The 17,264-nt window shown below is 35.4% G+C and overlaps 1 protein-coding gene across 10 annotated transcripts in view; it reads right to left on the reverse strand.

Annotated features, from left to right (window-relative positions):
* Positions 1-17,264, reverse strand: part of ATRX (ATRX chromatin remodeler) — a 312,306-nt gene that overhangs the window by 94,860 nt on the left and 200,182 nt on the right. For all 10 annotated transcript variants that reach the window (XM_045051014.1, XM_045051016.1, XM_045051015.1 and 7 more), the window contains 3 exons: positions 12,582-12,719; positions 10,617-10,792; positions 9,102-9,219 (listed from right to left, as the gene is read on the reverse strand). In XM_045051014.1, the coding sequence (XP_044906949.1) occupies positions 9,102-9,219; positions 10,617-10,792; positions 12,582-12,719 (432 nt within the window). The remainder of the gene's footprint in view (positions 1-9,101; positions 9,220-10,616; positions 10,793-12,581; positions 12,720-17,264) is intronic.

A 17,264-nucleotide genomic window follows, 5' to 3' on the forward strand; every position in this document is an offset into this window, starting at 1 on the left:
TTAGATACAATTGTGAATGTTCTAACTTTCCTTTTGTTAATGTTTTCTAATTTCATTGCCATGCGGTTAAAAAAAAATATTGTGTGATTTCACCCTTTTATATTAATTGAAACTATTTTAAAGTCTAAAATATGGTCTATCTTGGAGAATGTTCCATGTGTACTTGAGAGGACTGTGTACTCTGCTGCAGCTAGATGGAGTGTTCTACAGATATCTGTTAAAGTCTAGTTGGTTTATAGTGCTTTCCAAGTCTTGTATTTCCTTGTTGATCTTCTACCCAGCTGTTCTATCACTGAATGCTTTATGAGTCTTTAAATTAATGTAAAGGAAAGAGGGATTAAAAAAAAAGGTAATTGAAACTATATCATTTTATTCTCCAACAAAGCCTTAAAAGCCTATTTTTGTTTTGTGGGGGAAAAATTACTCTTGCAAATAACATAAATATCATCTATTATAGAGAAATTTTATATGACTTTTTTAGGCCTAAGACAGAAAAAGGGAGAAATTAATTTTTTTAGTGTTCATTTCTTTTTAAGAGAGAAAGAGGGAGAGAGAGAGAGAGAGAGAGAGAGAGAGAGCAAGCAAGGGAGGGGCAGAGAGAGGGGGAGACACAGAATCTGAAACAAGCTCCAGGCTCTGAGCTGTCAGCACAGAGCCCAACGTGGGGCTCGAACTCTGAACTGAGAGATCATGACCTGAGCTGAAGTCGGACCCTTAACCAACTGAGCCACCCAGGTCCCCCAAAAGGGAGAAAATTTTTAAAGGGAAAAAACTTCTACCGAAAAAGGGAAAAAAAGTTTCTTCTATCTACACTACTGACTTATATTAGCATTGATATTCTTTGTGGGGAATGCAAACCACATAAAAAACATATGCTAATAAGGTAACCAAATAAACATCCACAAAAAATGTTGTCTACTCAAAAAAAGTACTATCGTTATTGAATCATTCTATCTTTAAAAAATTTTTTTTGACTTCCAAATGACTTTATTTGGAAAACTTGCCAAAAAAGGTTAGGTGAATACATAATGAATTAAGCAGGGCAATCTGTTATTCAACCTCATTTACATCCATGGTTTTTACATGAGATGTTATCATGGGGTCTGAGGTAAACTATTAATGGTCTCCCAAATATATCTACATTGCAAACCTAGGCACCCATGAGTTATTCCTTACGAAAAAGGAACTCTGCAGATTCAATCACGATACGGGGCCTAAAGTAAAGAAGACCATCCTAGTTGATCCAGGAGCGTTCAATACAACCACAATAGTTCCTATAAGAGGCATCCAAAAGTGAGAGTCGGAGAAGGTGATGTGATAACATAAGCACAGATTGGAGTGATACACTTTCAATATGGAGAATACAGGCAGCCACCAGAAGCTAAAAAAGACAAGGAAACATTTTCCCTCCCTAGAACATCCAGAAGGAACCAGCCCTGCTGACTTTAGTCCAATGACACTAACCTTGGACCTCCAATCTCCAGAACCATGAGTTGTGTTCTAAGCCATCAACTTGATGGTAGTTTTCTGCAGCAGCAAGAGGAAACCAATACAGCATCCTAGTGAAATTTTTATCAAACCCGGTGCACATAAGAATTACTTGGGCAATTTGTTGTACAGATCCTTAAATTCTATTCCTATATATTCTGATTTCCTAAATCTGTGATGAAGCACAGCAATCTAAACTTTCTAAGAAGTTTCTCAATGCTTGTACTGCAAATTAGGGTACAAGTCAAAAGAAGAACGGTTGGGGAAAACTCACTGCTTCAATTAGTATCCTAGGGCTGCCCTAGTAAATCACTACAAACCCAAAATTTTAACACGACAGAAATATATTCCCTCACAGCTTGGGAAATCATAAGTCCAAAATCTGTCCTGAGTCAAAATCAGAGTCCACAGAGCCACACACATTCACTCTGGGAGCTCCAGGTGAGGATTTGTTCCTTGCCTCCTCAAGGCAATTCCCTGACTTGTAGCCACATCAATCTTTGCCTCTATGGTCACTATGTTGCCTCTTCTGTGTAGATCAAATCTCCCTGAGCATCTCTCCCAAAAGACACCTGCAATTGGAATTAGGGCCCATTTGGATACTCCAGGACAATCTCCTCATCTCAAGATCCTTAGTTTAATCACCTCTGCAAAAATCCCTTTTCTTATAAGGTAACACAGGTTCCAGAAACTAGGTAAGATCTGACCTCTCCAGGTGGCCATCATTCAGCCTACCCCATTACCTTAAGTGTCCTTCAAGGTTATTCAAGGATGAAGACAGTAGAGCTGAAGTAAACTTTCCAAAAATACAAGACTAAAAGCTTTTGATTCTTTACAAATTACAATTCTCCTTTTGATTCTTTACAAATTACAATTATACTATTAAAACCCAGTCTCAATGGAGTATTCTGATGATCAATTAGCTATAATAAACAGGGAACTGAAGATGATCATAATAAAATACCAGGGACTATATAAATAAATTTTATACAGTTTCCCCAAGTCCTGAAAATCATTTCAAATCATTTTCCACATAAATGATTAAAAAGGGTTGGGAGTAGTTTGGCCACTAAGAATTTAGAAACACCTTTTAGGATTTCTACATTGCTTTATCACAAAATCCTTACTAATAAAATAATTCCTTTGCACCATTCTCAGAAATCTGATTTTCTCACCTCCAATGTTCCTTCAGTCAACCGTTAAGAATCAAGGCCATTTATAACATAACAAAGCTTTATGAAGCCTGAAACCCAAGCAATAACAAACTACCAAGAGGTGCCCAGAAGAATTCTACATATAATGAATAAGTGAAAAAAGAGTATCTCGTGGATATTAGTTATTCCACTGCCTCAATACTCCAACACAGGCCTTAAAATGCTGACTTTAAGGAAATGGCTGTTACACCTGTTCAAGTCTAAATTTAAATCTTATAGTCATACCACATTCTAATTAGCCACACAGTATAGAAATCTCACAAAAAAACTACCACCCTTGAACTACCATGCAAAGTCCACTAAAACTGGTTAACATTCTTTGGGGTATGCATATTTTATTTCGTAGAAAGTAGAAGAAAGAAAGGAGCAACATTTTAAATACTATAGAGTTCCCAGCTCATATCATCAAATAGCCCATCATTAGCCCAAATTCCTACTAACTTTCAAGTTAAGGGTGCTTCACAAAAACAGACACTCAGATCAATGGAACAGAACAGAGAACCCAGAAATGGACCTACAAATGTACGGCCAACTAATCTCTGACAAAGCAGGATAGCCAATGGAATAATGACCATCTCTTCAGCAAGTGGTGCTAGGAAAACTGGACAGCGACATGCAGAAGAATTAACCTGGACCACTTTCTTATACCATACACAAAAATAAACAAAATGGATGAAAGACCTAAGACATAAAACCCTAAGACAGGAAGCCATCAAAATCCTCGAGGAGAAAGCAGACAAAAAAACTCTTTGATCTTGGCCGCAGCAACTTCTTACTCAACACATCTCCGGAGGCAAGGGAAACAAAACCAAAAATGAACTACTGGGACCTCATCAAAATAAAAAGCTTCTGCACAGCCAAGGAAACAATCAGCAAAACTAAAAGGCAACAAACAGAATGGGAGAAGATATTTGCAAATGACATATCAGATAAAGGGCTAGTATCCAAAATCTATAAAGAACTTATCAAACGCAACACTCAAAAAACAAATAATCCAGTGAAGAAATGGGCAAAAGACATGAATAGACACTTCTCCCCAAGAAGACATCCAGATGGCCAACCGATACATGAAAAAAATGTTCAACATCACTCATCATCAGGGAAATACAAATCAAAACCACAATGAGATACTACCTTACACCTGTCAGAATGGCTAACATTAACAACTCAGGCAACAACAGATGTTGGCGAGGATGTGGATAAACAGGATCTCTTTTGCATTGTTGGTGGGAATGCAAGCTGGTGCAGCCACTCTGGAAAACAGTATGGAGGTTCCTCAAAAAATTAAAAATAGAACTACCCTACGACTCAGAAATTGCACTACTAGGCATTTATCCAAGGGATACAGATGGGCTGTTTCAAAGGGACATATGCACCCCAATGTTTATAGCGGCACTATCAACAATAGCCAAAGTATGGAAAGAGCCCAAATGTCCATCGACAGATGAATGGATCAAGAAGTTGTAGTATATACGTACAATGGAGTATAACTTGGCAATCAAAAAGAATGAAATCTTGCCATTTGCAACTACGTGGATGGAACTAGAGGGTATTATGCTAAGCGAAATTAGTCAGAGAAAGACAAATATCATATGACTTCACTCATATGAGGACTTTAAGAGACAAAACAGATGAACGTAAAGGGAAGGGAAACAAAAGTAATATAAAAACAGGGAGGGGGACAAAACATAACAGACTCTTAAATATGTTGAACAAACAGGGTTACTGGAGGGATTGTGGGAGGGGGGATGGGCTAAATGGGTAAGGGGCTTAAGGAATCTACTCCTGAAATCATTGTTGCACTATATGCTAACTAATTTGGATGCAAATTTTAAATAAATAAATAAATAAATAAATAAATAAAGTTAAGGGTGCTTCAAGCACAAATTATAATACCAAGGGATGTCAGACTAATAATATCCCCAGACCCCTAGCAGAAAAAAAAAAAAAATAGCAAATCCTTTCTGGACTAACCAACCTTTATTCTGGGCCTCAAAGAATTCCCACATGTTAATAACCTCAAGGGATACTAGGAACTTATGGTCAAAAGTACTTAAACACACATGGAAACAAGGCAGCATGCTTGAACTGACAGAAATGAGAGTGATGAAAGAGATCTATAAGGATTTCAGAAACTGGAATAATCAGACATAGACTATAACTGTTTACTATGTTTAAAGAAAATTTTTAAAGACAGGGGCGCCTGGGTGGTAACAGTCGGTTAAGCATCCAACTCTTGGTTTTGGCTCAGGTCATGATCTCAGGATTCGTGAGTAGGAGCCCCATGTCGGGCTCTGCACTGCTGGTGCAGAGCCTACTTGGTATTCTTGCTCTCTCCCTCTCTTTCTGTCCCTCCTGTGCTGTCTCTCACTCTCTCCCTCTCAAAATAAATAAACTTAAAAAAAAAAAAAGAAATGTTAAAGACAATCTTGAAAGTACATGTAAGGCACAGGAAATCATAAAGAACGAACAATTAATTAGCTGGAAGATAACTGAATAAAACTTCTGTGGATAAAAAGTAAGCCACTGAGTTTTTTTTAAGTTTTATTCAGATATAGTTCACATACAATTTACCACTACAATTCATTAGTGTATTCACAGAGTTGTGCAACCATCACCAAAATCCAGTTTTTAAAACATTTTCATCACCCTCAGAAGAAACCCTGCACCCCTAAGCCATTATCCCCCAATTTCCTTATTTCTCCCACATCCCTAGGAAACCACTAATCTACTTTGTCTCTAAAGATTTGCCTACTCTGGACGTTTCATGTGAATGGAATCATACAACATGTGGTCATTTGTGACTGGCTTCTTTTACTTAAGCATATGTTTTCAAGGTTGATCTGTGTTGTAGCATGAATCTGCATTTTCTTCCTTTTCATGCTGAGTAATGTTCTATGATATGCATGTACCAAATCTGTTTATCCCTTCACCAGTTGATGGACATGTTCTAGCTCTTAACTATTATGAATAATGATGCTGTGAATATTGGTGTATAAATCTTTTGTGTGCACAAGTGTTTTCCTTTCTATTGAGTATACACCTAGACATGTAATTCCTGGGTTATATGGTGACTGCATACTGAACCTTTGAAGGACTGCCAAATTGTGTTCCACATAAGTTGCACCATTTGACATTCCAGACCAGCAACACACAGAGTTCCAATTCCTCCACATCCTTACCACTTGCTGTTTTTTAATTTCTTGGATTATAACCATCCTAGTAATAAAATTTATCTCACTGTGGTTTTGATTTACATTTCCCTGATAGCTTGTTATGCTGAACATCATTTAGAGCAGTGGATCTCAAGCTGAGGGTACATGAAATCATCTGTAGGGCTTATAAAAATGTAAGTGCCTGAGCCCTACTCCAGATGCACTTAATCAGTCTCTAAAGGATGACACTTGGACCCATGCAATTTTAGACACAAAGCATATTACTGTTTTCCATTTATAAGAGTACAATTCAGTGGCATTAAGTATAATCACAATGTTGTGCAACCATCACCACTCTCCATTTCTAAAACCTTTTCATCATCCTAGAAAGAAATTCTGTACCCATTAAAAATAACTGTATTTCCTTCTCCCCCAAATGCTGGTAACTACTACTCTCTGCCTCTATGAATCTGACAACTCTAGGTACATCTAAGTGGAATCAACAGTATTTGTCCTTTTGTGCCTAGTTTATTCTTTGGGGCTCATTAATATTGTAATGTGTCAACATTTCCTTTTTTAAAAATTTATTTATTTTGAAAGAGAGAGAGAGCGAGCATGCATGGGAGGGGCAGAGTGTGTGTGTGTGTATGAGAGAGAGAGAGAGAGAGAGAGAGAGAGAGAGAGAGAGAGAGAGAGAATGAATACCAAGCAGGCTCTACACTGTCAGCACAGAGTCCCATGCAGGGCTCAAAACTCACAAACCGTGAGATCATGACCTGAGCTAAAACCAAGAGTCAGACGTTTAACCAAATGAGCCACCAGGCGCCCCAGCATTTCTTTTCTTTTTAAGACTGAATATCCCATTGTGTGTGTGTGTGCGTGTGTACATAAAGGAAAATTAAGAGGGCTTTAATTTCTTTGAAATTCATTAAAAGTTAGTCTTATGACTTTAATTCTGTAAATATTAAATCTATTATAAGTTATCACTACTAAAATTAACACCAAACTATTGCTGGTATAAAAAGCAAAATTTAAATGAACTTCTTAAAACCAAGTACAATCTAAAAAGAGTCAAATATAGAAACAAAAGAAATTTTGGAATGTGTAACAGAAAAATACCAAACATTGTAAATACAAGTGAGAGAGATGGGTGATAGGTTTCTAGTAAGAATCAAGATACCTTTAATAGAACCCATGTGGCCTTTTATGGACATTTTTTCTCAAAGGGACTATTAAGTCAGGTTATTCTACTTTAAGGAAAAGAAAACATCACATTTAGTAGGGTGGAACCCCAGACCTTTTCACAATTAAAATATTCATGGCACCAGATGAGAATTTAACAATCATACTTTTCAGAGTTTGAAGCTTTTAATAATTAGTACTTTAGATATTTACTATCAATTAAAGCCACAAAGAATAAAGCCCCCTTAATTCTTAAATATTGCATTACCCTCAAAAGAGTACATTTTAAGGTCTATATATGAGCCATTAACATTTTGCTATTGGTTATTAAAGACAACTGATTCTCTGATACTTGGAAACACAGTAGCTGGCTTTTTCTCTAAGATAAAACAAAATTTTAAATGGAAAAAAAAGTAAATTAAATGACCAAATTTACTACCTGTTATTACTCAGATATAAATGAAAGGTAAGTCAGGACATTCCTAAGTACATAGTAGCTCTCTCATTGGAATAACATTTGGTTAATTATGTCTTCAATTTTTGTCATTCAAAACACAATGGTACAATAAAACTAACAGTTTCTGACTGATATACAAATGAAAATGTGTGCCTTCCAGAAGTGATTTTCAGGACGCCTGGGTGGCTCAGTCGGTTAAGTGTCCGATTTCAGCTCAGGTCATCATCTTGTCTGTGAGTTCGAGCCCTGTGTTGGGCTCTGTGCTGACAGCTCAGAGCCTGGATCCTGCTTCGGATTCTGTGTCTCCTTCTCTCTCTGCCCCCCCACCCCCCACTCATGCTCTGTCTCTGTCTCTCAAAAATGAATAAATGTTATATTCAGCAAAAAAGCACTTCTGTAAAACACTAACATTCAAATCCTATTTTCCCCAAAGCAAAATAATGCTTGAGGACCATCATTATTCTGTTCTCTAAAATGCCCTGCTGTTAAAAAATTAAAATAAAATAAAATGCACTGCTAATATGAAGAGTATCCCTTTACTGATACAAAGCATCATTTTATTTTTTTAAATTTTTTTTTCAACGTTTTTTATTTATTTTTGGGACAGAGAGAGACAGAGCATGAACAGGGGAGGGGCAGAGAGAGAGGGAGACACAGAATCGGAAACAGGCTCCAGGCTCCGAGCCATCAGCCCAGAGTCTGACGCGGGGCTCGAACTCACGGACCGCGAGATCGTGATCTGGCTGAAGTCGCATGCTTAACCGACTGCGCCACCCAGGCGCCCCACAAAGCATCATTTTAATATGTGTGTACATACTTCCACGTTCTATTATTTTTTTGATCAATTATTTTATTCACAATGGCTAATGGGTACTTTCTAACCTGTATCGCCTAAATAAACTTAACGTATCACTTGGTGAAAGTTACCAGAATGAAGTGACTAAGAAATAAGAAATCTCACTTCAGACCAGAGGCTAAGTTTTGCTCTGTGAATAGCGACAACCCTGGGCACACAGTCATGGGCTTACTGATGATAACATTAATACCTATCTATTGTATTTTTTAAAAGCCCATAGAAAAGAATAAGAAGTATTCTTATCTAAAAGATCCTCATAATGAAACCACCAAAAAACCAAAAAACCAAAAACAATTTCTGTCAAGCATTTTCATGTATTTTAGGCATTTGTGTATATTTTTATTATAATGTTGGGAGCATAATATATGTCCTGCCTTGCATTTTGCTTTTTTTTGCCTTTTATTATTGTGGTTCAATTTTTTAAATAATACACTGGACTTTTATATATTTTCTCTTACATTACTCACTAATAATTTTCCTGAAATAAAGCTCATTACAAGCTAAGAGCATTATTCAATATACTGTGTATGTTTTTTTCACCAGTTTGCTCCTTAGTTTATTTTGACAATTTAGTGTTTTTTAAAATAGAAATAATTTGTGCTTTTACAAAATAATCATACCCATGTTATTCAAATGCACAATTGAAAAAAAAAAAAAGCAAATGACATGGTAAAATTACTAAAACAACATCCTTCAGAAAAAGAATGTCTTTAGAGAAAATATAAAAATAAACTAAGCATATTTGTTACCTGTTAAGTGATCTAAGTAGTACTGATAGAGCTTGCACTGAATAGGAGTCATTCTCACAGCTAATACATATTCATGTTTTGGAGGCAAGAACTTTGTTAACGCTGTATAATCTTTCCTCTGTAATTAATAAGAAAGATAATGAAAATTAGTTAACCCAAATATATGAAAGGAATTGACTGTTCAAAGAATTATCATTGCTTGCAACTAAAAGATATGCATAAACAGGTACCAAACATACAAGAAAGCATTTTCTTAAACATATTTACCCTCTTTAATCACACAATGATCATATGATTGTAATTATTATATTTCATATGACTATACAATATGATGTATTGGTAATAAGAGACTGCAACACACCAGGCAGGTTTTAAATTGAAGTGGTCATATTACCAACCAAGTAATTTATGTTTTCAAATGGTCTCCTCTATATAGAAAAAAGAAAGAAAAAACGTGGTAAGGGGATATAGTAGGCAGTGTTAAGAAAAAGACTTGCTTTAATCATACACTAAAAACAATGAATCAAAGTCTGATGCAGTCTGGGTTGTCCTTCGGGTAAGATGTGCCAATATACCAGAGAATAACACATAACTTTAGGGGAACTGTTTACCCACTTGAGAAAGCAAGCCATGTATAAACACCCTTGAAACCATTTAATTATAAGAACAAGAAATAACAAACACGAATGTGCTAGATACAAATGACTACTAAACCAGGAAAACATTGCCTAGGTAGCAGCAGCAATACAGAAACAGAGGAGTTGCTAGTACCTGTGGCTAACCTGAACAAACAGAACGACTGCCTTATATGATGGTAGAATATCCAGCCAGGAAAAAAAAAAAAAAAAGAATATCCAGCCAGAAGCACAGTCTATCTCTCAAGATTTGTTACATCTTTGTGGCTATGATTAATATCTAGTGTCTGAAGAAAATGTGCGGATCTTAAGATCTACTAAATGCTGGCTCAAACTCTATATACTTATTCACTCACCAATAGAGGCTCACTAAATATCTGTATGTAAACAGTACTAACTAAGCCATTCAGGTTATTTTATTACTTCAAATTAATAAAACTGTTTCTTCAGGATTTTGTTAAAAATGACCCTCTCACAATTCATAATTGCATTTCCTACAAATACTTCAAATAAGTGAGGTTCAAGCCACTATACTATAAAATTAAGGTGAGCATAGGAATTTCTTAATCATAATAGCTGTGTTTCTTTTACATACTCCCTATCTTAAAGATGAGAAATCTAAACATTAACATATTAAAATATGAAGCTATACACTTGGCAAATGAATTAATCAAGTATGCTCTAAACCTCACAATGGAACTCTTGTTTTGAAAGTTCAATGTTTCAAAAACTTTTGAAGACAATGCTAGGAGATTTAACTATAAAACTATATATTGAAAAAAGAGGAAAGAAAACGTAAAACAAAGTTTAAATTCAGAAAACATTTGGGATTGTAATCTAACAAAGCAACGATATTTTATTATATGGAACATATTTGTACCTGAACACATCCAGCTAACATCTCATAGAGAATGTGAGCACGCTTTTTCATCACTCTGACATCTACCATGGTAGAATCTGCACACTGACCATTTTGGATTGGATTTATAAATCGATTCCTGAACTCCTTAATGGATCCCAGCAAATTTTCCTTGATAAAGTTAACCATGCAATGATCTAAGAGAGAAGACATTAGTTCACTAACGACAATAATAGCTAAAAGGGACTCAGATAAACTTTCTGATAAAATGTTCATGTCAAAAACACATGCCATGGAAGCATTAGAATTAAGCTACAAAGAACAAACAGTAAACTGAGTATAGACTAAACATTGGTTATAAGTCAGTTCTGGAACTGGATTTCCAAACCAGATGAGAAATTCAAATAAAACCATCACTATATTCTAGATATGAATGTTTAAAAAAAACACCTAAGAACATTTTATTCTACTTCCCTGTTCTTTATAATAGATATGGAGTATGAAACAAGTATTCTGTAATTCTAACCATGATTTTATGGACAGCAAGGGTATCTAGTGAAAAAACATATATATTGAATCAAAATAATAAAATCAGGTAATAAGCCACTATATCAAATTTTGTATTAACTGTTCTAGTTCCAGAAGCTCTTAATAGAGTTATCAGCTGTCCTATACAATATAAGATCACAATGTGAAATAGCATTTTTTCACCATTTCAATATAAATTAGCAGTTATTACATCAAAATTGATATTTACAGGATACAAAGGACTCTCTTAGAAAATTCTAAGAATATATAATTAGATATTAAAAGACAGAACATATTCTCATTATAGCATAGCCCTTAAAAAGTCATGAATAATATGGGTGCCTGGGTGTCTCAGTCGGTTCAGCATCTGACTTTGGCTCAGGTCATGAGTTGGAGTCCCACATTGTGTGAGCACAAGCCCTGCTTCAGGTGCACACGAGCCCCACTTCTCTCTCTCTGCCCCTTGATCACTGTGTCATCTCTCTCTCAAAAAAAAAAAAAAAAACTAAAGTCATGGATAATATTGAGAATTAAGTGCAGTTCAATCAAGAACTAGGAATGAACTCTACATGTAGTATCACTTAAAGCAAAGTTCCACGGGAGTAAAAAAATACTTCTTTGTGAATTTCACTGTCAAACACCACTGGTTTGCTTTCTTCACTGTATCATAAAACTCTTCTAACTAATGTTTTATTGTTTTTGCAATGTGAAGTAGCATTTCTACAAATGAAGTAACAGAAAAGGGGGAAACTGGAACAGATAAAAAATGAAGATAAAATATAGGTTACAATGAAGTAATAACCAGTATTACAAATAATAAAATAAAAAATAATTAAGTTACTAAAGGGCTGGAAATAACATAAAAATAACAAACTATTGCAATGGATTATAAATAGGAAATTTCAATTTATTAGCTGAATATAACTCCTGTTCCCTCAAGTATTCTCACACATATGAAAATGGGAGAAATTCACAAGTCACCTGGGTTCACATCATCTGTCCTCAGTCTGAATAAATTCTATGCTGACACAGATTCGACATAGCTCTCCTTTTCGCATCTCCACATTCCTAAAAATATTCACACTTGGCATTTCTTTTCAATTTCCTATAGTACCTCTCCCTAAATTATAGTTTGTTACAGTATCTCCTGAATAGTCACCAATGCATTTGTACTTTTAAAGCCATCATTAATACATCTGATAATTTTTATAGATTTCAAATTCTATGTTTATATTTGAACATTCAAAATGGTACACCTTTTGACTATGGTTTACCATTCATATTTATAAAGTATTCCACTTGAAATGTATGGTATTCTTTCATAGAAGACTAAGATGGACCTATGTAGATCATGGTCAGAGACTATACTAGACAGAAGAAAGGCAAATGGCAAAGTGGCAAAAATAATATCTGAGGCAATGCCAAAACTCTACAACATAACTGCAGATATTAACTCACACTCAATTAGGTTATTTTGAAGTGGTGTTCCTGTTAAAATAATCCTCCTCCTTGATCGTATAGAATTCATAGCTTTTGAAACAGCAGATGCTTCATTTTTCAGAATATGGCCTTCATCACAAACAACAAAGTCGGGGCCTATAAAAATGTGTAGAAAAAACAACATTTAAGCTGAAAATGTAATCCATCTAAGTAAATAAGTTAACCCTTTAAAGTGCTGCTCTTGTGGGAATAAAACAACACGCTCATAAGAACAGTCATGTTTTATCTGCTGCTATATTTGCTGTATTTTGTAATGTGGCACTAACTAGTATTAATTATATCCCAACAGTAGAGTAAAGTACTACTACAGATGGTACTTAAGATTCTCTGAATAAGAATATAAAAATAAAAATAGAAGAGTGTAAAGATCTCTCCAACATATTTAAGGTATTTGAAAAAACAAAATATATTAATAATTGGAAAACAGTAGCTAAAGATATATTACAGCACAACATATCAAGTTAACACAACTGCCTAAGACTAAGCAATTCATATATACGTGAAAAGACAAATTTCAAGCTACATTTTAAGAAATACTGTATAAATCAATTGGCTATGCAGTATCTTCCATGTAACTTATTCCAAATAACTAATACTCTTTGCAGGGAGAAAATTTAATTGATAAAGGACAGATAAATTGATTGTTATATGACTACAGGATGGGGGAGAACACTTTCCAAGCTATAAAAGACCTTACACCTGAGAGTAACGTCTTCAAAAGAAATACATCCACTTTCATAACATATTATTGCTTCCTAAAGCATTGTTTATACACAATTTGCTTGCTGGTTAACACACATACTACTTTAAATATTGATTTCAACAAAAGCAGTTGTCAAATTACTCCCCATCTGTTAGGCGTTAGAGAAAATTCATCTTCTACATGATTTCAAAAGTAAACATTTCAGTATGATTGGCCAAATAATACAATTATTATTCAGTATTCAGATGGGGCTACACAAATATTAAGACATTTTAAAATTACTAATAGGGGCGCCTGGGTGGTGCAGTCGGTTAAGCGTCCGACTTCAGCCAGGTCACAATCTCGCGGTCCGTGAGTTCGAGCCCTGCGTCGGGCTCTGGGCTGATGGCTCAGAGCCTGGAGCCTGTTTCCGATTCTGTGTCTCCCTCTCTCTCTGCCCCTCCCCCGTTCATGCTCTGTCTCTCTCTGTCCCAAAAATAAATAAACGTTGAAAAAAAATTTTTTTTAAATAAATAAATAAATAAAATTACTAATACACTTTCTAAAAACAAAAATCTACACATAGCTTTGTATTAAAAAGCTACATACTGGTTTCTTTTGAATCCTGAAAGTTTTCAAGAAAGAAAAATTGTGTTTTACACAAGTGACTTAACTGATTTTCACCATTTAACATTCAGTGTCATGAGGGTATGCTAAAACAGGTACTCCCATACAATCTTTGTGAGCGTCTAAATTACCATCTGACATTTTGGAAGACAACTTTACAGTATCTATTAAAATGTAAAATAGTGTACCTTCTGACCCATTATTTCAATTTCTGGGAATTTATCCTAAAGATATACTTCGGCAAGTATCCAAAAATACATAAAAATATTCTGTGAAGCACTGGTTGTTATGGTGGAAAATTGAAAACAACCTAAAAGCTTATCAAAGGGTGTTAATAAAATTATGATTTAATGGAATGTTGCAGAACTAAAATTAATGATATAGATATCTATGTACTAACCTGGAAAGACATGCCAAAATATATTAAATAAAAAGATGCAATGTGCAGAATGTATGTTATGCTGTTTGTATTTAAACAACCACTTCAAACAGGGTGATTTTATCTATGTATACATATATGTAGCAAAGGACTAAACCTGCCCAACCTTTGCCTTCAGCAGCTGGGAGGTAACCTCTAAACTTGGAATATGCTGCCTGAGAAAATGGTCTTTGTTTACTTGGATGGCTTAGGACACACACCAGATAGTCTAAAAAGGTGAATTATCGGGGCAACAAGGCCTTTGGCATCTTCTTGACCTTTAGAAGGGGTAAAGACTAAGATCGTTCACATGGGTGGTCAAACATGTCTTTGTGACCAAGCCCAAACTCTAAACACCAAGGCCTGGATACGTGTGCTTGGTTAGCAACGCTCTGTATGTACTGTTACACATCATTGCTGGGAGAAGTAACTGCGGTCTGCACATTTCCACTGACAGATCAGTAGGATTTCTCCTGGATGCCCTGTGACTTTTCCTGTTGCTGATTTTAATTTGTATCCTTTCACTGTAATAACCAACACAGCTTTTCTGAGTTCCATGAGTTCTAGTTAATTACTGAACCTGAGAGTGGCCTTGGGACTCTAAACACTGCAATATAAAAAACATGCCTGAAAAAACACCCACACAATCTTCTTTAAAAATGGGCAGAGGACCCAAAGAAGACATGCAAATGGGCAACGGGTACACAAAAAAGACCTCAACATCACTCATCACTAGGAAAATGCAAATCAAAACCACAATGAGATATCACCTCATACCTGTTAGAATGACTATTCTCAAAAAGACAAGAGATAACAACTGTTGGTGAGGATGTAAAGAGAAGGGAACGCTTGTGCACCATTGGTAAGAAGGTAAATTGGTGCAGGCACTATGAAGGTTCCTCTAAAATTGAAAAGTAGAATTACCATATGAAACAGCATTTCTAATTCTGGGTATATATCCAAGGAAACAAAATCATTATCTCAAAGAGATATCTGCACTCCCACGTTCAGCCAAGACATGGAAAAACAACCTAAGTGTCCACTGACAGATGAACTTTTATTTTTTAATATATACCTTTTCCTTCTGTTTGTATTTTGCTTAAGAACATGTATTGCTTTTATAATTTAACTTACAAAGAACTATTCATTAGTGTGGCAATGGAAGGCAAGGGGGCCCTTTCCTTAGTAGGGCTATCTGAGCGAATAAGAGTAGGAAGACAGAATAAAAGCAAATATACTCATGAATAACCCTGAATCAACAAAAAAGCTAAAAGATGTTATTCATATTCTGTTTACAAAGATAGGAATGTACATAACATTCTAACATAAAAAAGTTTTAAAATCTTAAGAAGTTTTAGGGGGCCTGGGTGGCTCAGTCGCTTAAGTGTCCGACTTTTGATTTGGGCTCAGGTCATGATCTCACAGTTCTTGAGTTCGAGGCCCTGCATCAGGCTACGCACTGGCAGTGCAGAGCCTGCCTGAGATTCTCTGTCTCCCTCTCTCTCTGCATAAGTTTAATAATCCTGAATATCTACTTTCTGGAAAACCTCATTCCAATGATCTATGAATGAAGTGGTAGGATGTGAAAATAGCTATATTTAGAAATCATAATAGAAAAAATAAAGGGAGAATGCAGTCATGCAGTTCTGAAAAGGGGTATAGCAAGAGGCTTGAAGAAAAGTTCTTCTATTCAAAAATCAAGCCTGAGTGAAATAGTTCAATACACCATGGAAATCTGTCATTATTTTATTTAATTACCTAGGTCTATTTTATTGTTTAAATCAAATAGTACCTTGAATTAATATTGTGTGTATATATAAAGGACTGAAGTACTGATAACATGCTACAAACCAAATAAAGCTTGAAAGCCTTATGCTAACTGAAAGAAGTCAGATATTGTATGATTTCACTTTTATAAAATGTCCAGAAATATTTTTATGAAATCTCCACAAAAGGCAAATCCACTGAGACAAAAAATATGTTGGTAGTTTCCAGGTGATAGGGCATTTGAAAGTGACTGCTAATGGGTACAAAATTTCTTTTTGAGGTAAATGAAAATGCTGTAGGGTTCAACAAAATAGTTGTGATAGTTACATAACACTGTAAATATACTAAATGCCACTGAATTATACTTTTATTTTTTAATTTTTTTTTCAACGTTTATTTATTTTTGGGACAGAGAGAGACAGAGCATGAACGGGGGAGGGGCAGAGAGAGAGGGAGACACAGAATCGGAAACAGGCTCCAGGCTCTGAGCCATCAGCCAAGAGCCTGACGTGGGGCTCGAACTCACGGACCGCGAGATCGTGACCTGGCTGAAGTCGGACGCTTAACCGACTGCGCCACCCAGGCGCCCCCTGAATTATACTTTAACATGGTTAAATGGATTTTATGTTATGTGTATTTTTACCACAACAAACTCTAGTCATTAAATTAAAATGAGATAATGTAGATTAATACTAAAGCTACCACAATGAATAAATGCTTAGCGTGACTTAACATTAACTGTACTATGAATGAAACAACAACAAAAAGCTAGTAATGAGGTTATAAAGAGATAACTCTATTCATTTGTCAAAACCCATTAAACTCTACATTACAAAGTATATACTTTCATGTGTACAAATAATAAAACACAGAAACTAACCTAAGTGACTTTAGAAAATAACGTTTTAACTATAAATTATTAAACTATAGACAAAAACAATCATAAACACTGTACTATAGTGGTTAAATCTGTTTCTCACATAGAAACAACTGTGAAACAATATGGTTAACAATTCTGAAATTACTTTAGTGTGTAATGAAACTGAACAAATAAACGGATGGCAGGTGGCTGGAGCCAGAATTCCCATAGTTGGAAAGACAAGTAACAGATTAACAATGAAGGTGAAACTGAACCCTATGACACTGG

This window comes from Felis catus, chromosome X, assembly GCF_018350175.1.
Source record: "Felis catus isolate Fca126 chromosome X, F.catus_Fca126_mat1.0, whole genome shotgun sequence".
NCBI lineage: Eukaryota > Metazoa > Chordata > Mammalia > Carnivora > Felidae > Felis > Felis catus.